Consider the following 24,008-nt stretch of genomic DNA (forward strand, 5'->3'; position numbering starts at 1 on the left):
CTTGAAAGAGCGGGGCATGATTTCAGAGGGATGCCACGAAGTTTAGCTTAGATTCTCTGCTGCAGGATGGATTGACAAGGACGAGATAGCTGGTGGGTTTTGTAGCCCTGGAGGGAAGACCTGTCCAGGAGGTACCTTAGAGTTCTTCAGGCTTTGACACATAGATGTGTAGACAGAGGAATGCATTACATATGCCTCCCTGAGAATGGTAGCACTTTCAATAACAGTAGAGAGGTCAAGATTGTAAGGGAAGTTAATGACATCTTGTTTCAGGTATCAGCACCTCAAGAGGTTAAACAGAATTAAACAAAATGAGAGCCAAAAGGGTTATGAAAAAGTTGGGCAATATGATTTGTGAGTAGTAGAGAGGCGTGTCCTAGGTATGCATTAGTAAGTAGTCTTGCACACAGTTTGTGCTTTTCTATTCTTCTGCTCACCCATGGGTGTGTTTGGAAGTTTGTATTGAAACATGCGTATCACAGGACTGGGGATGTTAAGACCAGGAGCTCTGGTCTCTTCTGTTAGGTTCTCCTTTCCACACTCCTCAAGACCCTGTGTCTTCCCTTTGACTAAAGACCCTTAATGGTGGAGACATGGGGGTGAGAGAGTGGTAGTCATGGTAGGCAAGTAGTAATCTGGGTGACACAGGAGCAAATCGTAGCTGATGCCCTTTTCCCTTCCTGCTTCTTAGCCAGGCTCGAATCCCTCTTCCTGGGAGATCTTTCCAGAGTTCTGTTTTGCACCTTGGTCTTCCTTCTCTTTGAGTGCCTGCTTACAGTGGTTATGATCTCAGCACTAGCTGAACTCTGACACTCATTATTCTAATTTTATTTATTTATTTATTTATTTATTTATTTATTTATGAGACAGAGTCTCACTCTGTCACCCAGGCTGGAGCGCAGTGGCATAATCTCAGCTCACTGCAGCCTCCACCTCCCGGGTTCAAGCGATTCTCCTGCCTCGGCCTCCCGAGTAGCTGGGACTACAGGTGCCTGCCACCATGCCTGTCTAATTTTTGTGTTTTTGGTAGAGACAGGGTTTCACCATATTGGCCAGGCTGGTCTCAAGCTCCTGACCTTGTGATCCGCCTGCCTTGGCCTCCCAAAGTGCTGGGATTTCAGGTGTGAGCTGCCGTACCCGGCCTCTAATTTTTTTCATGCTTTGGTTTTTTAAAATGGCAAGCCTTAGGAGGCAGCATGTTTCTTAACTAAAATAAAAAATATATATATATACACATCAAAATGCACTTGAAAAAATAGAAAGTGACCATATAGAAATAATTAAAATGCATGTAATTAAATATAATGTTTTAATTGTTTCATCTGCTGGTATATATCTAAGATATATATCTCTGAGATATATCTCTAAGATATATATCTCTGTTGATTTGCCTTTTTTTTTTTTTTGAGATGGAGTCTCGCTCTGTCGCCTGGGCTGGAGTGGAGTGGAGTGGCGGGATCTTGGCTCACCGCAACCTCTGCCTCCTGGGTTCAAATGATTCTCCTGCCTCAGCCTCCCAAGTAGCTGGGATTACAGGCGCCCATCAGTATGCCTGGCTAATTTTTTGTATTTTTTTTAGTAGAGACAGGGTTTCACCATGTTGGCCAGGCCGGTCTCGAACTCCTGACCTTGTGATCCACCTGCCTCAGCCTCCCAAAGAGCTGGGATTACAGGCGTGAGCCACAGCGCCCGGCCTGATTTGCCTCTTCTGGACATTTCTTAATAAGTGGAATAATATACTATAATAATATATGGCTTCTGTCATTTAGCCTAATGTTTTCAAGGTTTATACATATCTTAACGTGTCAGTACTATATATATGTATGTGTATATATATATTTTTAAATTTATTTTATTTATTTATTTATTTTTTGAGGCGGAGTCTTGCTCTGTCACCCAGGCCGGAGTGCAATGGTGCGATCTTGGCTCACTGCAGGCTCCACCTCCTTGGTTCACGCCATTCTCCTGTCTCAGCCCCCCGAGTAGCTGGGACTACAGGCGCCCACCACATGCCCGGCTAATTTTTGTAGTTTTAGTAGAGATGGGGTTTCATGGTGTTAGCCAGGATAGTCTCGATCTCCTGACCTCGTGATCCGCCCACCTCGGCCTCCCAAAGTGCTGGGATTACAGGCGTGAGCCACTGCGCCGGGCATCAGTACTATATTTGAATAGCACTTCATTGTATGGCTATACCACTTCTTTTTTTTATTTTTTATTTTTATGGAGACAGGGTCTTGCAATGTTGCCCAGGCTGACCTCAAACTCCTGGGCTCAGGCAATCTTCCTGCCTCAGGCTTCCAGCCTCCAAAGTAGCTAAGATTACAGGCACACACCTCTGTGCCCAGAGACCATGTTTTGCTTATCTATTTCTTAAGTTCGTGGATATTTGAACTGTTTCCACTTTTTGGCCATTAGGAATAATGCTGCTGAGCACATTCATATACACGTTTTTGTCTATACTTAGGTTTTCATTTCTCTTGGGTATATAACTAGGATTATTTGCTGGATTATTGCAAATTCAATTTTAATTTCTTTCTTTTTTTTTTTTTTTTTTTTTTGAGACAGAGTCTCTGTCGCCCAGGCTGGAGTGCAGTGGCGTGATCTTGGCTCACTGCAACCTCTGCCTTCTGGGTTCAAGAGATTCTCCTGTCTCAGCCTCCTGAGTAGCTGGGACTACAGGCGTGCGCCACCATGCCTGGCTAATTTTTGTATTTTTAGTAGAAGAGGGTTTCACCATGTTGGCCAGACTTGTGTTGAAATTCTGACCTCAAGTGATCCACCTGCCTTGGCCTCCCAGAGTGCTGGGATTACAGGTGCACGCCACCATGCCTGGCTCATTTTTGTAGTTTTAGTAGAAGAGGGTTTCACCATGTTGGCCAGACTTGTCTGGAACTTCTGACCTCAAGTGATCCACCTGCCTTGGCCTCCCAAAGTGCTGGGATTACAGGTGTGAGCCACCGCGCCTGGAAGAAAGTAATTCAGGAGTTAGAATGAATCCTTGGTGATAGATTGGTTAGGCTGGGATGTGGTGAGTGGGAGAAAAGGATTCAAGGATGAACTGACTTATGAGTTTCCCTTATTTCTCTTTTCCTTATTCACTCCTTTTTTCTTCTCCATCTCGAATGGATATAGTAATACTGATTTCTTTGTAGTTCTCACATACCTAACTCCTAGTCACCTATTTATCACCTTCTCCAGCCTGCCTTCTCAGATCACCATTCCCTTTACCGCCAGGTGGGGCTAAGTTCCTTTGTTTCCCACTCCCTTGACCTCCAGGACCATGTGTATTAATTGCTTTGGTTTCCAAGTATTTGGGGATTTTTAAGGTATCATTCTGTTACTGATTTCTAATTTAACTTCATTTTGTTCAGAGTATACTTTGTATGACTTTAATTTTATAAAACATTTTTAGAGGTTTGTTTTGCACCCCAAAATTTTTTTGTCAATCTAAGTGAATGTTCCATATGTACTTGAAAAGAATTTTGTATTCTGCTCTTGTGGTGTGGAGTATTGCATAAATGTCAATTAGGTCAAGTTAGTTGATAGTGTTATTACGATCTGTCTGACTTTCTACTTGTTCTGTTGATTACTGAGAGAAGTGTTGAAGTCTACAGCTATTGTGAAGGATTTGTCTGTTTCTCCTTTAAGTTCTAGCAATCTTCATGTATTTTGAGGCTCCTTCCTAAAGTCCATAAATCTTTAGGAAGGATCCCTTTATCCTCTTAATTATGTAACCCCTTTATCTATATCTTTATCTGTTAAGACATGGAACTGAAATGGGCTTTTAATGATCTGGCCCTTCCTTCATTACAACCTAGTTTGGGCAGGGACAGTCTCATTCAGTCTCTGTAGTGCCTGGTTCAATCTCTTGAATGCAGTAGGCAGCACAGGTAATTGTGGAGCTGAATGATGAGTCAAAGAAAGCCTGTGGATTCTTTTCACCCTCTGTACTGTCCAGTATGGTAGCCACTAGCCGCATGTAGAGAGTTAAATTAATTAAAGCTAGGTAGGCCAGGCGTGGTGGCTGACACCTGTAGTCCCAATACTTTGGGAGGCTGAGGTGGGAAGAACCCTTAAGGCAGCAGTTCAAGACCAGCCTGAGCAGCATGGTAAGACACGGTCTTTACAAAAGAATTAAAATAGTTGGGCATAGGATGGCGTGCCTGTAGTCCTACCTAATTGGGAGGCTGAGGTGGGAGGTTTGCTTGAGCCGAGGACTTTGAGGCCCTTGTCAGCTATGGACCATGCCACCACACTCCAGCCTGGGTGACAGAGTGAGAACCCATTTCTTTAAAAAAAAATTTAAGTGAAATGAAACACTAGTTTCTCCAGTGGCACTAGCTATTATACGCTCATTTCAAGTGTTCTGTAGCCATGTGTATTGCACCACACACATGTAGAGCATTTGGGGTATTTCATATCATTGCAGAAAGTTCCCCAGGACTCATTGTAGGCAGTCTGCCTCTGTTAGACCAGTGAGAATTGACCTAACATCTCTTTTTCTCTAGCATTTTACTTGCCCTAAATCCTGCACAACTTGGGTAGCCTACCCCAGTGGTCTGGCTGAGTGAGGTTGTCCTTCGTGGAGACTCTGGGCCCAGCGTTATTTGTGTACGTGATGGTATTGCATTTCTGCAACAAGATTTGGGGTCATGTGTGAGATGACTTTCCATTATTTGTTGTTCTTGGTGGTAAGGTGAAGAGGCAGTTAACATGTGATTACAAAATCTGCCACAGTCCTGGTAAAGTTAAGCTGAAAGTTATATATATAGGCCAGAAGAGAAGGAAGGATTAGGATTCAGAGACTTTTGGTTGAGAAATTAAATGTGATAATTCAGAGAATTTCAGTGTTATAAAAGTGTAAAAGCTGATATACAAACTGAATTGTGAGATGTTAGTATGTCCTAGTGTGTCTGGGTTCTCCTGTATAAAGTCTCTTTCTCAGGAGTCACTGGCCAAATTATTTATCTATGGAACCCCCTTGAGATTTGCTAAGAAAGTTATTCTTAGACTCCTGTCTACTCATGGATATGTTCTGTAATTCACACACTTGGGAAATGGCATGGCCATGTGATTCATACCAAATGGCAATGGTCAGTAGATGCAGTTTATATATTTTACTAGAAATATGGCTTCCTGCTCGATTTCAGTATGTTCATAGTGCCTCTTTTGAGGTCTGTGTATAGTATATAGTATATTCTATTTATGGAAGTTAAAAAAGTATTTCAGAAATGCATGTATTAATCTGTGTGGAATTTCTCTTGTCCTTTTGCCTTTCTAATTCTTGCATAGATACTTGTCTCAAGAGATGGTCCAATATTTAATATAGTGAATGACATCTTAGCCCATCCTAAAACAGTTCTTTCTAAAGGTTTATGAGGTACATGAGGACTGATAAAACTCCAAGGAGAAACAGACAAATCCTTAACAATATTGTAGATTTCAACACTCTTCTCACAGTAATCAAGAGATCAAGTAGACAGAAAGAAAGTGCACTTTTCCCTGTTTTTGTAGACATTAAAATTATTTCACACACTTCTTAAAGTCTTATTCAGTAAGTTACTCATTTCTCCACCTTATGACTGTACTATGCTTTCAAAGTGCTGTGCAAAGAATAAAAAGTTTTAAAGTGGTTTTACTGTAATTTCAGATACATATTTGAATTTTTGAGTCTGAATTATCCAGGTGAAATGCATTGGATTTCTGATCCTCTGTAAACTTGGAAGATTACCTGCTTCCAGGTATATTGGTTTTCCTTAATTGCCTTAATAGCGTGAGTTATGAATCTTCTCTGTGTCTCAGAAGAATCCTAACAGTGGAGATTGTTTATGGCGAGGGTCACAAATTTACCTGCTCAGGTTAGGACCCTCTGTAAGGTAAAGACATGAAGCACCCCCCTCTTTATTAATATATAACTGCATTTGCTGATAATATTGATTTGCCTTAAAAACTAGACGTATTGAGAATTCAGGCTCTTTTTGCTTTTTCGGACAGTGCTGTCCTAAATGTGCTAGAGATGTACATTTAGCCACTTAAGCTGGTATTTCTGTAGGGTCGGTTCCTAGGAGTGGGATTGGATTTATAGTGTGTGCCATTTAAAAGACTGAACCAGATTATACTCTCAACATCTGTTTTTAAGCCTTCCCTGGTCTGTGCTTAAGTGTTTTTTTTTTTCTGAGATGGAGTCTCCCTCTGTCGCCCAGGCTGGAGTGCAGTGGCATGATCTTGGCTCACTGCAACCTCCATCTTCCTGGTTGAAGCAGTTCCCCTGCCTCAGCCCCCTGAGTAACTGTGATTAAAGGCGCACATGACCACGCCTGGCTAATTTTTTTTGTATTTTTAGTAGAGATGGGGTTTCACCATGTTGGCCAGACTGGTCTGGAACTCCTGACCTCAGGTAGTCTGCCCACCTTGTCCTCCCAAATTGCTGGGATTACAGGCATGAGCCACCGTGCCTGGCCTGTGTAGTTTTAAATTAACTTTTTCTAGAATCTACTGAGGTTTACTCAGACCTTTAGCAGATGTTCTTGGATACTGACTAGGCCCAAAGTCGTCTTCTCATCAATTTATTGGCAAATACACTCACTTGCGATGTGATATGAGACCCTGAGGTTTACCTCCCAAACGGCAGGATGTCTGTTTTGAGAGTTTCCTGGCCAAGTGGTGGAAAGTACCATAGAAATGGAGTTCTTCATTGCTTCTTACTTAACTTGAGTTTGGACCATAGAGAAGCCATTCTTCTGTGGACCTCAGTTTACTCACCTGTACTGTATAGGATGGACTAGATGATCTGATGGGCAAGGGATTGGCAAACTTGTTCTTAGGTTACCAATTAGTAAATATTTCAGGTTTTGCAGGCCACCTGGCTCTGTCATAGCTGCTCAGCTCTGCCCTTGTAGCATCAAAGCAACCGTAGACAATAAGTAAACAAATAAGCATGGCTGTGTTCTAATAAAACTTTATTTACAAAAACAGGCTGTGGCTGGCCATAGTTTGTTCACCCCATTTTTGAGCTTTTGACATTCATTAGTCTGTGATTTCGGTAATTAGTTTAGGAAAAAGGCTTTGACTTTTATAAATAATGCTTCTGAAAATTTGGTAAAACCTTTAAATTTTATTTTTGCTTTTCCCCTTTATCAGGAAAGTAATGTAGACAATTTAGAAAACCCAGAACATTAATATTTTGATTCCTCTCATTAGGTAACCATCTTTGTGTGAACATGTGTACATACATACTTTTATTTATTTATTTATTTTTTTGAGCTGGAATATCGCTCTGTCGCCCAGGCTGGAGTGCAGTGGCGCAATCTTGGCTCACTGCAACCTCCACCTGTTAGGTTCAAGTGATTCTCTTGCCTCAGCCTCCTGAGTAGCTGGGACTACAGGCGCTCGCTGCCACACCTGGCTAATTTTTTGTATTTTTTTTAGTAGAGATGCGGTTTCACCAGCCCAGGCTGGTGTTGAACTCCTGAGCTCAGGCAGTCCTCCCGCCTTGGCTTCCCAAAGTGTTGGGAATACAGGTGTGAGCCACTGCGCCCAGCACATGTGTGCATACCTACTTTTTACAAAATTGTATGAAGTACAATTCATTTGCTAAATATTTTCACTTATGCCATGAAATCTTATTTTATCTTTGTCTATAAAAATACCTGCTCTCCTAGGGCTTCTAGTTAAAAACTAATGAATTTTAAAAATTAATTTTGTAGTTAGTCACCTATTCTTTTTTCTAATTGTTTCTTGTAGCTTTTGCTTTGATTGGAATAATTTTATTCTAGGAATAAAGTTGTATCATCTGTGAAAATGAATCATATGTACACCTCTGATTTTCTTATATTTATATCTCCTTTTTCTCTTCAAATTACATTGCCCTCTACCATTGATGGGAACCTGGGTGATAAAAAAAAGAAAAAAGAAAGAAGCAAATTGCATTGTGTACCATCTCCAAAACAATGTTAAATGTTAGTTATAACGATAGTCATCTTAGTATGCTTTCCGAATTTAATGGAACTGATGTGACTATTTCATAGTTAAGAGTTGGTTTGAGACCTTCAATATGTTGAGTGCATTCACGTGTTTCTCTTTTTTCCCTATTTAAGTTTAAAAAAAAATCAGATATGGCTATTGTATTTTGTCAAATGTCATCTTAGTGTCTTTTAAGATGATCATATAGTTTTTCTCCTGCATGCTACGTATTAATTGCAGTGGTATATATTCATAGAATTATATTAGATTTTATAATATTGATCCACCCTTGCATTCCTGCAGCGAACCTCTCTGGATCATATTTTTTTCATGTACTGTTTGACTTTTAAAAAGGTATTTTAATTTTTAAATAGTTTATATATGTACAGCGCATAATGTATTTGTGATTCATCCATGTTGTTGTGTGTATCAGTAGTTTCTTTATTGCTGAGTAGCAATAAAGATAAACCTTTATTGCTGGGTTTTCACTGTGTTGCCTAGGCTGGTCTTGAACTCCTGAGCTCAAGCAGTCCGCCTGTCTCGGCCTCCCAAAGTGCTGGAACTACAGGCATGAGCCACCATGGCCCGGCCAATTTCTTATTATTGAGTAGTAAGAGTTCTTTATATATTTTTGATATAAGTGCTTTGTTAGGCTGTGTGATGTACATATATTTTTCCCCCCATCTGTGCCTTGTGTTTCATTCTCTTAACGGTGTCTTTTTCCCAGAGTATAAGTATTAAATTTTGATGAAGTCTGATTTATCTAATTTATCACTTTTTTTCTTTTACACGTTTGGAGTTCATCTAACAACTTTGCCTAACCCAGAGCTTGCCAGACTTTTTGTGTAAAAGGTCAGATAGTAAGGCTAGGTGCGGTGGCTCATGCCAGCACTTCGGGAGGCTGAGACTGGAGGATCACCTGAGGTCGGGAGTTCGAGACTAGGCTGACCAACATGGTGAAGCCCTGTCTCTACTAAAAATACAAAAAATTAGCCGGTCGTGGTGGCACATGCCGGTAATCCCAGCTACTCGGGAGGCTGAGGCAGGAGAATGACTTGAACCCAGGAGGCAGAGGTTGCGGTGAGTCGAGATTGCACCATTGCACTCCAGCCTGAGCAACAAGAGCAAAAATCCATCTTAAAAAAACAAAAATAAAAAATAAATAAATACCACTATTTAATACTAATATAAAATTAGCATTTTATATTAGTAGTAGTATAATACTTTTTTGGACTAGTGATGGAATGACATATCTTTTTCTACCTTTTTGCTTTTAATCTATATATCATGATATTCATCTATTTTTTAATTTGTAAAAATAAAGATGGGATTTTGCCATGTTGCCCAGGCTGGTCTTGAATTCCTGGGCTCAAGCAATCCACCCACCTCAGCCTCCCAAAATGCTGAGATTACAGGCGTGAGACACCATACCTGGCTGTATCGTTATATTTTCGGATGGTTTCTTGTTTGTTTTTCTTTTAAATTTAATCTGACAACCTCTTTTAATTAATAAGTTTTGGACCATTGACGTTTAATATGATTGATAACTATTGGATTTAGGTTTCCTATTTTATTATTTGTTTTCTGATTATCTCTTTTTTGGGGGGATTTCCTCTCTTTCTTTTGTCTGCCTACTTTTGGATTAATTGAAATTTTTTTTATTTTTTTTGAGATGGAGTCTTGCTCTGCTGCCCAGGCTGGAGTGCAGTGGCATGATCTCGGCTCACTGCAAGCTCTGCCTCCTGGGTTCATGCCATTCTCCTGTCTCACCCTCCCGAGTAGCTGGGACTACAGGTGCCCACCACCACGCCCGGCTAATTTTTTGTATTTTTTAGTAGAGACGAGGTTTTACCATGTTAGCCAGGATGATCTCGATCTCCTGACCTTGTGATCCACCCACTTCGGCCTCTCAGAGTCCTGGGATTACAGGCGTGAGCCACTGCGCCAGGCCTAATTGAATATTTTTTAGTGTTAACGTTTTATTAATTGGCTTTTGATTATATATGTACTGTGTTTTTGCTGTAGGAATTACAAAATATATACCTAAACTATCTACTTAGAGTTAGCATTTTACCTCTAAATAAGATGTAAAATAAAACATAAAAGTATTGCAACCATATAGGTTTCTTTATTCTAGCACCCCCCATGTTATAATTGTACATATGTGTTTATGTATATGTATGTATATATTTTATACACTTTCAATGTATATAGATATATATAGATATGTATCTATATACACTTTCAGTGTATGTTATATCTATATGCATACATTGTATATATACATAGACATTTGTCTACATACATTGAAATATATATATCTACATACATATACAATGGATGCATGTTACCTTTGGCCACTACATCCTTCTTAAATTTCCTGTTGCCACTCATGACTCAATTTCCTTGACCAGTTATTCCTCCTTCAAACATCCCTCTTACGTGTGATAGTCCTCAGCATTTAGTTTCCCCCAACTTTCCCCTAATTATCAGTTGACTCAGTTACCATCAAAATATCAATAACTTCTAGATCAATTTTTCTTCTCAGACCTCTCTTCTAAACTCCAGTTATGTATTTCCAACTTCCTGTGCTATCCCAGATAAACTCCACATTGTAGGAAATGGAAAGGAGTTATAAAAGTTTAGGTTCAAAGCAAAATTCAAAAACTCATAAATGAGACAAAGATTTTGTGATGATAAAGGCTATGGTCCACAATGAAGATATAAAAGTAATGAACCTTTCTATAAAACATACATGTGATAGAGCCGGTCCCCAACTTTAAGCCTTTCAGCAATTCAAGTAACTGCAGAACATCTTTAAAGTACTGAGAGAAATATCAATCCAGAATTCTATATCCAGCATAAATACCCTTCAACAATTAAGGCCAAAAAAAAAAAAAAAAAAAATTTTGGATGAAGAAAATCTAAGACAATGTGTTGTCAAAAGTTCTGCTCTAAAATAAATGTAAAAGAAGGTCTTTAGGCCAAAGGAAAATTATACCAGAGGGAATACTAGAACTTCAGAGATAAAGAGCACAGAAATGGTACCTGGGAAAATTGAAAAACACAAACAGTTTCTCCTCTTAAGCTCTTTAAAATACGTATAGCGTTTGAAAGCAAAAGTTAGAACACTGGTGGGACTTTCAATGTATGTAGATATATAGGTAGATACATATATCTGTATACATGTAGATGTATATAGATATAAAGGTATATATCTATATATCTAGATATGTAGATACATATAGGTATGTAGACATAGATACATGTAGATATGTATCTACATGAGATTGAGCCTAGCTTTATTACCCAGGCTGGAGTGCAGTGGTGTGATGTTGGCTAATTTTTGTATTTTTAGTGGATATGGGGTTTCACCATGTTGGTCACACTGGTCTGGAGCTCCTGACCTCAAGTGATCTGCCCTCCTAAATCTCTCAAAGTGCTGGGATTACAGGCATGAGCCACTGTGCCCGGCCTTACGTGAGACTTTGAATGTATGTAGATATATATTTAGATATATATATATGTATAAATATCTGTATATATCTAGATGTATGTACAGAAAAGCTGAAAGAGTAGTACAACAATCACCTAGTATATCCTCTCGAGAGATTTGCCAGTTTTTCATATTTTGCCGTGTGTGTTCTCTCACTCATACTGTATTTTAAAATATTATTTTTGCTGACAGTAAATTGCAGTGTTACACTTCACCTCAAAATAATTTGACGTACTCAAAGACATTTCATTTAACACTGATATATTCCATTTCAAATTTCCCCAATTGCCTTTTATTGATGTTTTTTCCCCACTTATCTAGGATTCAGTTGAGGATTATGTATTTCATCTAGTTAATGTCTCTTTAACACCTTTACCCTAGAGCAGTTCTATCATCTTTGGGGGTGAGGGTGGTCTTTTGTGATAATTAAATTTTTAAATTGTCTGGAACAGTTGTCTTTTTTTTTTTTTGACACGGAATTTTGCTCTTGTTGCCCAGGCTAGAGTGCAATGGCACAATCTTTGGCTCACCGCAACCTCTGCCTCCTGGGTTCAAGTGATTGTTCTGCCTCAGCCTCCCAAGTAGCTGGGATTATAGGCATGTGCCACCATGCCTGGCTAATTTTGTATTTTGTTTCTCTATGTTGGTTAGGCTGGTCTTGAACTCCCAATGTCAGGTGATCCACCCACCTCGGCCTCCCAAATTGCTGGGATTACAGGTGTGAGCCACCACACCCGCCCCCCTGCCATCCCCTGCCTTTTTTTTTTTTTAAAGATGGGGTCTCACTTTGTCCAGGCTGGAGTGCAGTGGCATGATCTTGGCTCACTGCAACCTCCGCCTCCCAGGTCCAAGCGATTCTTGTGCCTCAGCCTCCCGAGTAGCTGGGACTACAGGCGTGCACCACCATGCCTGGCTAATTTTTTTTTTTCTTGTATTTTCATTAGAGACAGAGTTTCACCTTATTGCCCAGGCTGGGCTCAAACTCCTGAGCTCAGGCAATCCACCCATCTCGGCCTCCCAAAATACTAGGATTGCAGGCGTGAACCACTGTGTCCAGTCTGTTGTCTTTCAGAATGTCTCACCATTTAGATTTATCTGATTGTTTTTTACATCCATAGATTGAGTTTAGATACTTGTGGTAGGAATGCTGTATAAGTGCACATCTCCTCCTCAGCACATCTCATGAGGAGGTACACCATCAATTTGTTCCATTATTGATAAGTTTGAACACTTGGTAAAGGTGACATGTGCTAGAATTATCCCTGTAAAGGTACCTTTCATCTTTGAAGGTAGTAGTTATCTGTGAGGTGATTCTTTGAGAATATCCTGTTGCCCAACAACCTTTCACCCAATGGTTTTAATTGATGGTTCTTGCCTGAATGAATTACACCGGTGATTGCAAATGGTGACTTTTCTATTTCTGTCATTTCTTCGTTCATTATCTGGCATTTGACGACATCTCCCTTTCTTCCTCCCTCCATTTGGAGTCTTACTGAAGAGTGGGCTTGAGTTCTTTTTTTATTCATTGTGTAAAACAAGGGGCCAGGCATGGTGGTTCACGCTTGTAATCCCAGCACTTTGGGAGGCCTGAGGTGGGAGGATTGTGTGAGCCCAGGAGTTCAAGACCAGCCTGGACAATATAGGGAGACCCCATCTCTACAGAAAAATGTAAAAATCAGGTGGGCATGGTGGTGCACGTCTTTTGTCCCAGCTACTCAGGAGGCTGAGGTGGGAGGAACTCTTGAGCCCAGGAGGTCGAGACTGCAGTGAGCAGTGATAGCAACACTGCACTCTAGCCTGGGTGACAGCAAGACTCTGTCTCAAAAAATCTGTATTTTATTTTTTATTTATATGTATAATTATATATCTATATAAATGTATACATTAAAAAAGAAAAACAAGGGATCTTTATGTCATAGTTTTTGAGCCACATTTTAGGAATGTTTACCAGACTATCCTAGAGTCATACTTATTTGGGGAAAAGACTAAAGAGGTATATGAAAGACATTTTTGTCTTTCAAAGGTTAAAAGACATTAAATGAGTTCTTAAACTTTTTTGAAGGCAAAATTTTTCTTTATCCTGTTTTTCTATTGAAGCAAAATTTTTTCTTGAATATGTGGAAAGTAACATTCACTAGTGGTTGATGAATCATTGTATTTGGTGGCAATCTTCTGTAAATAAATCTTTCAAATATAAAAAGTTCTCCCATTAAAATAATTGTACAATAGTTCAAACATTCAGAAAATTTTAAAAATATAGGCTGGGTGTGGTGGCTCACACCTGTAATCCCATCTCTTTGGGAGGCTGAGGTATCATTTGAGCCCAGCAGTTTGAGAGCAAGCTGGGCAACATAGAGGATACTGAACGTATCTTAACTTTGTGTTGATAACCCAATGGGTTATTTGAACTTAGTTATTGTGTGGTAGTCCCTAGATGTATCTCTAGACCAAGGCTGTCCAACGGAACTTTTTGTGATGATGGAAATATTCTGTATGTGTACTGTCCTGTATGGTAGCCACGAGAAATATGTGGCTATTAAGTAAGCACTTTAAATTTTTGTTCAGGTCTCATACTTTATAACATTGTCACTTCACTGATTTGTCTCCTTTATCTGTCATTTCTCCCACCTGCACAATAGGCATTTGTTATTTCTCAAATTCCCTTTCACTGAGAGGTCAAGTCAGGTGGTTTTTAACAATATGGGAGGAAGCCTGATATGGTAGTAAAGACCATAGCTTCGGATTTGTGTGGGTTTGTTTGGAGACAGAGTCTCTGTCGCCTAGGGTGGAGTGCAGTGGTATAGTCTTGGCTCACTACAACCTCTACCCTTTGGGTTCAAGCAGTTCTAGTGCTCAGCTTCTGGAGTAGCTGGGATTACAGGCGCACGTCACCACACCCAGCCAATTTTTGTTTTTTTAGTAGAGACAGGGTTTTGCCATGTTGGCCGGGCTGGTCCCGAACTCTGGACCTCAAGTGATCCACCCGCCTTGGCCTCCCAAAGTGCTGGAATTACAGGCATGAGCCACCAAGCCCAGCTGGACTTGTGGGTTTGTTGTTGTTTTTTGTTTTATTTGGGACCTGTGTTTTAGTTGTAACTCTTAGTGGTACTGGCTGTGACCTTGGACAAGTCATTTAGCCTCTCTATAAACATCTTTGAAAGGAGGTAATAATGGTATCTATTTTATGGAGTTGATCCGAGGATAAAAATGAAATAATGCACTTTAAAGTGCTTATTTATTACAATGTCTGGCAAGTAGAAAGCTCTCTATAGGCCAGGCGTGCTAGCTCACGCCTGTAATCCCAGCACTTAAGAGGCCGAGGCTGGTGGATCACCTGAGTTCAGGAGTTCGAGACCAGCCTGGCCAACATGTTGAAACCCCATCTCAACTAAAAATATAAAAATTAGCTGGGCATGGTGGTGGGCACTTTCAATCCCAGCTACTTGAGAGTGAGGCAGGAGAATGGCTTGAATGTGAGTGGCGGAGCTTGCAGTGAGCCTTGATTGTGCCACTGCAATCCAGCCTGGGTGACAGAGTGAGACTCCGTCTCTAAAAAAAAAAAAAAAGAAAGCACTCTATAAAAGCTAGCTGCTGGTTGTTATATTATTACTGACACAGAAAATAGGGACTGGGAGCAAATGGAATGTACTCGAAGAGCATAGCCTTGTTCAGTAATGTTAATACTAGATTGGTACACTATTATTCCACATCAAAAGGTGAATCCTTGTTACATTTGACAAATAAGTTTCATAATTTTTAAAATATTTCAATGCATCACAGATTATTTCTTCTTAATATGCCATTCATGGTTTATATATATGTAACAGTAGATTAAATAATTAGATTTTATTAGTTCTGGAGTATTAATTTCTGCTGGAAATGAACTTCCCCCTTCCCTGTACCAGTGCTGAGTGAGGCCTCTTTCTCTCAGATACCAATTAGAAATAAGGGGACAATGACATCTTTTTCCTTCTGGGAACACACGTTATATAGAGAGTTGTCTTTTGAGGTCTAGAAGTCTGAAAACACTGTAATTTTTTTTTTTTTAATTAATACAATAAATGTAGGGTTCAACTCTAAAAAATTGACAGTGGTTTCTGGGATTTAATATTGGCATGACTTTACCCCTGCATCTCTGCGCTCTGCAGGTAGTTTTGTTTATGGGTGTCATTGGTTGAACAAATTTTTTTTAGTTGCTACAATAACTAAAACATGATCTGTGCTCTAAAGGAGTCAACAAATGAGTCGGGGAGGGGGCATGAGTAATTGCCTGTAATATAATGAATGGTGCTCACGCTGTTATGGAGGACCATACAAAATGTAAGAAGCGCAGCGCCTGGAGGCACAGCGAAGGGTAGTAGAGGTGACATTTGAGCCCGGGCTTGAAAACTGTCTAGGATTTCTCACAATTTCAGCAAAGTAAGGCAATTTCTGTCTATATAGACAAACTTTTTTTAATTAAAAATATGAGAAATTAATTAAATAACAGATTATGACTACAGTGCATATTTAAAAACTGAGAAATGATGAGTGCTGTTGACTAGTTCATCCAAACAGTTCAGAGAAGAGAATATCCATGTAGATCCCTCTTGTATTACAGAATACAAAGGAGCAGAAAATTTTGTTATAACATAATTCCTCCATTGAGGTGATAACAGCCAGGTGGTCCAGAGTCTGCCATTCAGTCAAGAAATTCACTCCCTTAAGCTAGACTATGCTGGAAATTCATTGACAAATTTTGTTCTTTGGTTTTCCATTTTTCTTCATAATTCATGCAGACCACTTGACTTCCGTAGCATTTTCTTTTGTCGGCATATATTAATGTATTTGATTAAGCTTCAACTTCCCTTTGCATCAATCCTGTTGCAATCATGCCTCCTGAGGCATCTTTTTGCTTCCCTTGCATGAATTTCCAAAGCCCTTTCTGCTTGGTAAGGGGAGTATCCATTTTCTTTAAAGTAGTGGTTTTCAAACTTGCCTGCACATCAGAATTATTTGGGGAGAAGGATAAAAATACAGATTACTGAGCTTCACCTGAGGTTCTGTGAATTTGGGTTGCATTTGAGATTACTTTTAACAATTAATAATAACTTTTAAAAAATTAAAAGTAAATTTAACAATTTACTTTTTAACAATTAATTTGAACAATTTAACAAAGATTTTTGCTGCACTTCCATTTCAAGGCAGCTTTTCTTTTCTTTCTTTTTTTTTTTTTTGAGACGAAGTCTTGCTCTGTTGCCCAGACTGGAGTGCTATGGCATGATCTCGGCTCACCACAACTTCCGCCTTCTGGGTTCAAGCGATTCTCCTGTCTCCGCCTCCCGAGTAGTTGGGATAACAGGCATGCGCCACCACGCCTGGCTAATTTTTGTATTTTTAGTAGAGACGAGGTTTCTCCATGTTGATCAGGCTGGTGTCGAACTCCTGATTTCAGGTGATCCACCTGCCTCGGCCTCCCAAAGTCCTGGGATTACAGGCATGAGCCACCGCGCCCGGCTTAAGGCAGCTTTTCAAACTTTAATGACCATATAAATTACCTAAAGATTGTGAGAAACTGCAGATCCTAATTTAGTAGGCCTGGGCTTGGGCCTGAGATTCTGAATTGCTCTCAGACATGATAATGCCAATCACTTGTTGAGTAGCAAGGTTTTTGTTTCTTATTTTTTGTTTGTTTTTCCAATATTTTCATGACATTCAATGAATAGCAAGGTTTGAAGGTAACTTCTGGAATTTCGTCTAATGTGTATTAATTTTTACTCATCTGGATCTTAGGGGAAATAACCTATCAGGTTATAGGGAGGTGTTTCTCAGAGTATGGTTCGCCAGAACAGCACAACCTGGGAATTGTTAGAAATACAAGTTCTCGACCAGGCGTGATGGCTCACGCCTGTAATCTCAGCACTTTGGGAGGCTAAGGTGGGTGGATCACTTGAGGTGAGGGGTTTGAGACCAGCCTGGCCAACATGGGGAAACCCCATCTCTACTAAAAATACAAAAAAAAAATTAACCGGGCGTGATGGTGGGCACCTGTAATCCCAGCTACTCAGGAGGCTGAGGCAGGAGAATCACTTGAACCTGGGTGACAGAGGTTGCAGTGAGCCAAGATCGTGCCACTGCACTCCATCCTGGGTCCTGGGCAACAGAGCAAGACTCCATCTCAGAAAAAAAAAAAAAAAAAAAAGAAATGCAAGTTCTCTGACTCTATTCTAGACCTATTGAATCAGTAACATATGCACTCTGAAGTTTGAGAACCACGGTTTTAAGGCTTCTTACAGTAGTCCTGTATTTACTTACATAGAAATCAAAACACATTTCTAATGTCGTCAGATAATGCAAGGATATCCTTTTCTTGTGTAAGTACATGGGCTAGCACTTTCAAAACTACTAATTCTTTCTTTTTTTTTTTTTTGAGACGGAGTCTCGCTCTATCGCCCAGGCTGGAGTGCAGTGGCCGGATCTCAGCTCACTGCAAGCTCCGCCTCCCGGGTTTACACCATTCTCCTGCCTCAGCCTCTTTGTTTTTCAGATTGAACCATGTTGATATGCATAGCCCTAAATTACTTAAGATTGATCTGTAGAATTCTATCCAATGAATAAGCCACAATTCAACTGTTTTCCTGTTGATAGACATTTTGGTTGTTTTTAGCTTGGTTGATTGTTTCTTTGCTTTTATAAACAATGTTAAATGCTCTGCATTGTTCTATGTGGGAAATACACTAGGGGAGAAGAAAAGACACACACACACTACCTTAAAGGGTAAACAAGCTTTACCCCACGTAAATGGCAATGCGGATATAATAAGTAAATGATATAATAAGCAAATTGATACAATGAGCAAATTGTAATGGAAAGGGAAGGGAAAAGTGATATATCTATTTACACTCACCGGACTGTGGAGGATTTGTCACCAGACTGCAGGCTGGGCTCCAGAGTCGGCCACTCATCTGTGCACAGACGAGGAGCGGTCTCATGAAGCTTGGGCAGAGCCTGGGACCCTAGGTCTTTTTGTAACGAGTTGTTTGGCATGAGGTCCAGTCACAAGGGCCTTTCGGGACTGGGCTCAAGGAACACAAAAAGGTCAACTTGTTTTTGTGATTTCCTGCTGTTTTTTTTTTGTTTTGTTTTTTGTTTTTAACCACCATATAGGAATAGATTGAAATAGAGATTTCTCCCAAACAGCACTGGATGAACGCCTCAAGGGGCTCACACCCTGTTCCAATACTTGGTGACCATTGTTTGTGTCCACGTTCAATTGAGTTCAAATTTAGTATTTAACTTTTCCTTCACATGCATATGCATAAGGATAGTTTCTCTAGAGAAGTATTTTTCTAACTGTGAGCTGCAAGCAGCATGTTTCAAAAGTAGAAAGAGAATAGAATAGAAAATATTGGTAGGAGAGAAGATACTAGTATAAAGCATGTAGTGAGAATAGTGTTTTATAGAGCTTTTGTTTTCAGGGGTATGTGTACTGGATAAGATGTAAAATGATATTTCTTACTTGGTTGTGGACAAACAGGTTTGCAGGCTGTTCAGTTATATGCAGAACCTTAAACTTGACTAATTACTGAATTGCTGTCAGAAGTTGTGAAGTTTACAGTCCCAATGGTGGTATACTCATGTTTCCATTGTTCTGCATCCTTCCCAATAGTTTGTTTGGTTACACTGTTAAATTTTTGTCCATTGAGGAGTATGAGAACAATTATTTCATTGTGGTTTTACTTTGCCTTTCCTTGCTAACTAGTGAGCTTGGGGTCCTTTTTTTCTTTTTTTTTTTTTAAATGCAGGAAAATTAATATAATTCACCTGGTAGATAGATACCTGATCAGTGTTGAAAATGATAATGAGTGTAATGCTCAGTGGTGTATTCTGTTTTTTTTTTTTTTTTTTTTTTTGGAGACAGAGTCTCGCTCTGTCACCCAGGCTGGAGTGCTGTGGCCGGATCTCAGCTCACTACAAGCTCCGCCTCCCGGGTTCACGCCATTCTCCTGCCTCAGCCTCCCGGGTAGCTGGGACTACAGGCGCCACCACCTCGCCCGGCTAGTTTTTTGTATTTTTTAGTAGAGAAGGGGTTTCACCCTGTTAGCCAGGATGGTCTTGATCTCCTGACCTCGTGGTCCGCCCGTCTCGGCCTCCCAAAGTGCTGGGATTACAGGCTTGAGCCACCGCGCCCGGCCTCAGTGGTGTATTCTGAATACACTTCTGTGAATAAGTGAAATGACTTGACTTTCTTATACTAATGATTGACAGTTGAGGGGCTTAAATGGTTTATTTTAATGTGTTCTCTCTTTATACACTGTAGTCTGTGTTCAATTCTATAAACTTGAATCTTTGAATTTAGTGTAGTGACTTTGTATTTATACAAGACTATCAGTAGTCATTAGTAGCAGCATCATTTTATTGATTTGAGTATTAATATTTTTATGTTCGTATAGATACCTGTCCAATTTTTTCTTTTAAAATTTTATGATGAAAATACATGCTTGAATTATTTTTTAAAGTATAAAAAAGTAAAAAGAAATTAGTCTTCTTTTCCTGTCCCCCAACTCTCCCCAGAAGCAACTACTCTAAAAAGATTCTTATCTGACCTCTTAGATATGTATACTTTATCACTATCCCTTGCCCTCCTCTTTTTTTCTTTTTTTTTTTTGAGATCTCGTTCTGTCGCCCAGGCTGGAGTGCAGTGGCCGTATCTCAGCTCACTGCAAGCTCCGCCTCCCGGGTTCACGCCATTCTCCTGCCTCAGCCTCCCGAGTGGGTGGGACTACAGGCGCCCACCACCTCACCCGGCTAGTTTTTTGTGTTTTTTAGTAGAGACGGGGTTTCGCCGTGTTAGCCAGGATGGTCTCAATCTCCTGACTTCGTGATCCGCCCATCTCAGCCTCCCAAAGTGCTGGGATTACAGGCTTGAGCCACCACGCCCGGCCTCCTCTTTTTATTTTTAGTTTCTTTATTCAAATGACATTCTATTCATTGTTGTGTAGCTGTTCATTTCTTCTGCTTAACACTGTATCTTGAAGATTGTTTCATTTTAACACATAGGAATTTTACCACTACTGAATTTTTATTCCATTATGTGGATGCATCATAATTCATTTAACTATTTATGTATATTTAGATTAAAAAGAAAACCCATGCAAAAGTTTCAGCTTTTGTAAACTATATTGAATTAAATGTTTTGTACTTAAATGAATGTGTGAGTATGTAGGATAAATTCCAGGAGGTGGAATTACAGGGTCTCAAAGGGATATACATTTAGATAGATTTTTGCCAAATTGCCTTCTAAAAATTCAACCAATTTATACTCTCCCAAAAATAGATCAGAATGGGCCGGGTGCAGTGGCTCACACCTGTAATCCTAGCACTTTGGGAGGCCGAGGTGGGTGGACCACCTGAGGTCAGGAGTTTGAGACCAGCCTAGCCAATATGGTGAAACCCCATCTCTACTAAAAAATACAAAAATTAGCTGGGGGTGGTGGCGCCTGCCTGTGGTCTCGGCTACTCAGGAGGCTGAGGCAGGAGAATCGCTTGAATCTGGGAGGCGGAGGTTGCAGTGAGCTGAGATTGTGCCACTGCACTCCAGCCTAGGTGACGGCTCTAGGTGATTAAGTGAGATACATATGTTTGTTAAAAACAAAACTCTCAATTATGTATATTGATACATTTATATACTTACATATGTATATCTGGACATCACATCTCATAAATTGGGGAACAGGTATCTAAAAAGTTGTTTAACTGACTGGTAAGAAATGTAGTCTGTTGTCTGTTTCCTAGGTAAGCCACTTTTCTTTTCCCCCAGCATTGGAATGCTTCTCTCCTCCTCTGCACTTCTTTCCTTTCTGTCTTCACCTTGAGCCCATGCTTCACTGTGGAACTCTGCTTCGGAGGTACTTCTGGCAGAGAAAAGAGGTCTGCACTGGCAGCTTCCTGTCTGGTTGTTGACAGGCATTTCTGTGTTGCAGCTGACCGTGTGCGATCTGTTGCCCCTACTTTGTGCTGTGTATCTTATGTGTAAATGTTTTTTCTCATTTATATTCTTGTCAAATCATTCATAAATGCAGTTATTTATTATTATTATTATTATTATTTCCTTAGAGATCCTTGTTCTGACACTGTTATGTTTTAATCATGGTTACCTGTCAGCCAGTTAATCCCTCTAGGTAATTGAGAACTGATTATAATTTTTTTACTTCTGGTTTATAGTCTAATGGGAAAACTTTGAATTTTGATTTTCTGTAGACTTAAAAATTAGAGCTGAATCATTGCTTCTTCGTATTATTTTAACTTGACAATTATTAAAGAAATGTGCTTATCTATTTTAGGGGGGTATATGTTCAAATAGGAAATTTGTAGAAATGATGTAATATATTGATTTGTAATGATGTCATTTCTTTACTTACAGGTAGGCGAAAACCAAGAGTACATCGGCCTCGTTCTCCGATATTGGAAGAAAAAGACATCCCGCCCCTTGAATTTCCCAAGTCCTCTGAGGATTTAATGGTGCCTAATGAGCATATAATGAATGTTATTGCCATTTACGAGGTACTGCGGAACTTTGGCACTGTTTTGAGATTATCTCCTTTTCGCTTTGAGGACTTTTGTGCAGCTCTGGTGAGCCAAGAGCAGTGCACACTCATGGCAGAGATGCACGTTGTGCTTTTGAAAGCAGTTCTGCGTGAAGAAGACACTTCCAATACTACCTTTGGACCTGCTGATCTGAAAGATAGCGTTAATTCCACACTGTATTTCATAGATGGGATGACGTGGCCAGAGGTGCTGCGGGTGTACTGTGAGAGTGATAAGGAGTACCATCACGTTCTTCCTTACCAAGAGGCAGAGGACTACCCATATGGACCAGTAGAGAACAAGATCAAAGTTCTACAGTTTTTAGTCGATCAGTTTCTTACAACAAATATTGCTCGAGAGGAATTGATGTCTGAAGGGGTGATACAATATGATGACCATTGTAGGGTTTGTCACAAACTTGGGGATTTGCTTTGCTGTGAGACATGTTCAGCAGTATACCATTTGGAATGTGTGAAGCCACCTCTTGAGGAGGTGCCAGAGGACGAGTGGCAGTGTGAAGTCTGTGTAGCACACAAGGTGCCTGGTGTGACTGACTGTGTTGCTGAAATCCAAAAAAATAAACCATATATTCGACACGAACCTATTGGATATGACAGAAGTCGGAGGAAATACTGGTTCCTGAACCGAAGACTCATAATGTAAGTAAATCTGGTCTTAATTTTTTGTATGCATTTAAAATTAAACCAGTTTCCTTCATGATTGATGTAGCAGAGCTATGCTGTTGATGTGGTATAAACCTTTGTAACTTAATAGTTATACAGTTAAATAATTTCTTAATTGAAGGAATATGTGCATTAAAATAGCTTTTAAGAAGGTAAAAGAAACATACATGAAAGAAGCAAAATTCCATATTTTTTTTGATGCCCAGGATAGGAAATAGAATGTTTCTAGGTGGGATGGGCACAGAAGCTCACACCTGTAATCCCAGCACTTTGGGAGGCCGAGGTGGGTGGATCACCTGAGGTTGGGAGTTTGAGACCAGTCTGGCCAACATGGTGAAACCCCACCTCTACTGAAAATACAAAACTTAGCCAAGTGTGGTGGCACATACCTGTAATCCCAGCTACTCAGGAGGCAGAGACAGGAGAATTGCTTGAACCTTGGAGGCGGAGGCTGCAGTGAGCTGAGATCATGCCACTGCATTCTAGCCTGGGTGACAGAGACAGATTCTGTCTCAAAAAAAAAAAAAAAAAAAAATGTTTCTACGTGGAATACCACTGTGAGCATGTTTTTGGCCTAGCTCAGGTCATCCATCCCTAACTTTGGTGTCAGAATTGTTTTACTTCTCTTTTTTGGTTTTACCATATCTGTATGTAAAATGGAACAGCAAGAAAATACCTAGTTGTCTAAGGAAAGGTCAGCTCTGCCATTATTGGTTGGAACCCCCCAGGAGAAGATGATCCCAACAGACTCAGGGTCATAGGCTGGCTTCAGTGTTCCTGAGGGTTTTCGAGAAGCTCTTCTGAGAAGTCTGTGGGCGCGATCAGAAGACAGTCTCAGTCTCAGGGTTTACCTCAGTCAGGGCATCAGGCAGGGTTGTAGTGCGGACTGAGTATCTGACATCCTGTAGCTATATGGTCAGAGGGATGGGCTACTTTGTATCATCAGCTTCTGAAGTCTTCAAAGCCCTCTTCCAGTTCTTAGAATTAGGTCAAATGAAAAATTCTGGTAGGATGAAATGAATGTCAGAGCAGGGCATGGAAAGGAGAGTAGAAACTATATCAGTGTGCTGTCGAGAAATCTGAATCCACACTGATTCTTCATTCTTTGTGGCTGGAAGCTTATAGAATCTTCACTGTCTATGGTGTTCCGCAGTTTTACAGTGACACGCCCTTGTGTGGGCAGCTCTCATCCACGAGGTATTTTTGGTGGGCATTTTCAATCTGGCAGTTGTGTTCTTTGATTCTGAGAACTTCTCTTGACAACTTCCTCTTTTCCCTCTTGTATTTATCTTGAGCTATGA

At 40.1% G+C, this 24,008-nt stretch overlaps 1 protein-coding gene across 13 annotated transcripts in view; it reads left to right on the forward strand.

The window, feature by feature from the left end:
- BPTF (bromodomain PHD finger transcription factor) overlaps window positions 1–24,008 on the forward strand; it is a 150,446-nt gene that overhangs the window by 5,503 nt on the left and 120,935 nt on the right. For all 13 annotated transcript variants that reach the window (XM_026456756.2, XM_026456754.2, XM_026456753.2 and 10 more), the window contains exon 2: window positions 21,861–22,683. In XM_026456756.2, coding sequence (XP_026312541.1) covers window positions 21,861–22,683 — 823 coding nt within the window. The remainder of the gene's footprint in view (window positions 1–21,860; window positions 22,684–24,008) is intronic.

This window comes from Piliocolobus tephrosceles, chromosome 16 (assembly GCF_002776525.5).
Source record: "Piliocolobus tephrosceles isolate RC106 chromosome 16, ASM277652v3, whole genome shotgun sequence".
Classification (NCBI taxonomy): Eukaryota; Metazoa; Chordata; class Mammalia; order Primates; family Cercopithecidae; genus Piliocolobus; species Piliocolobus tephrosceles.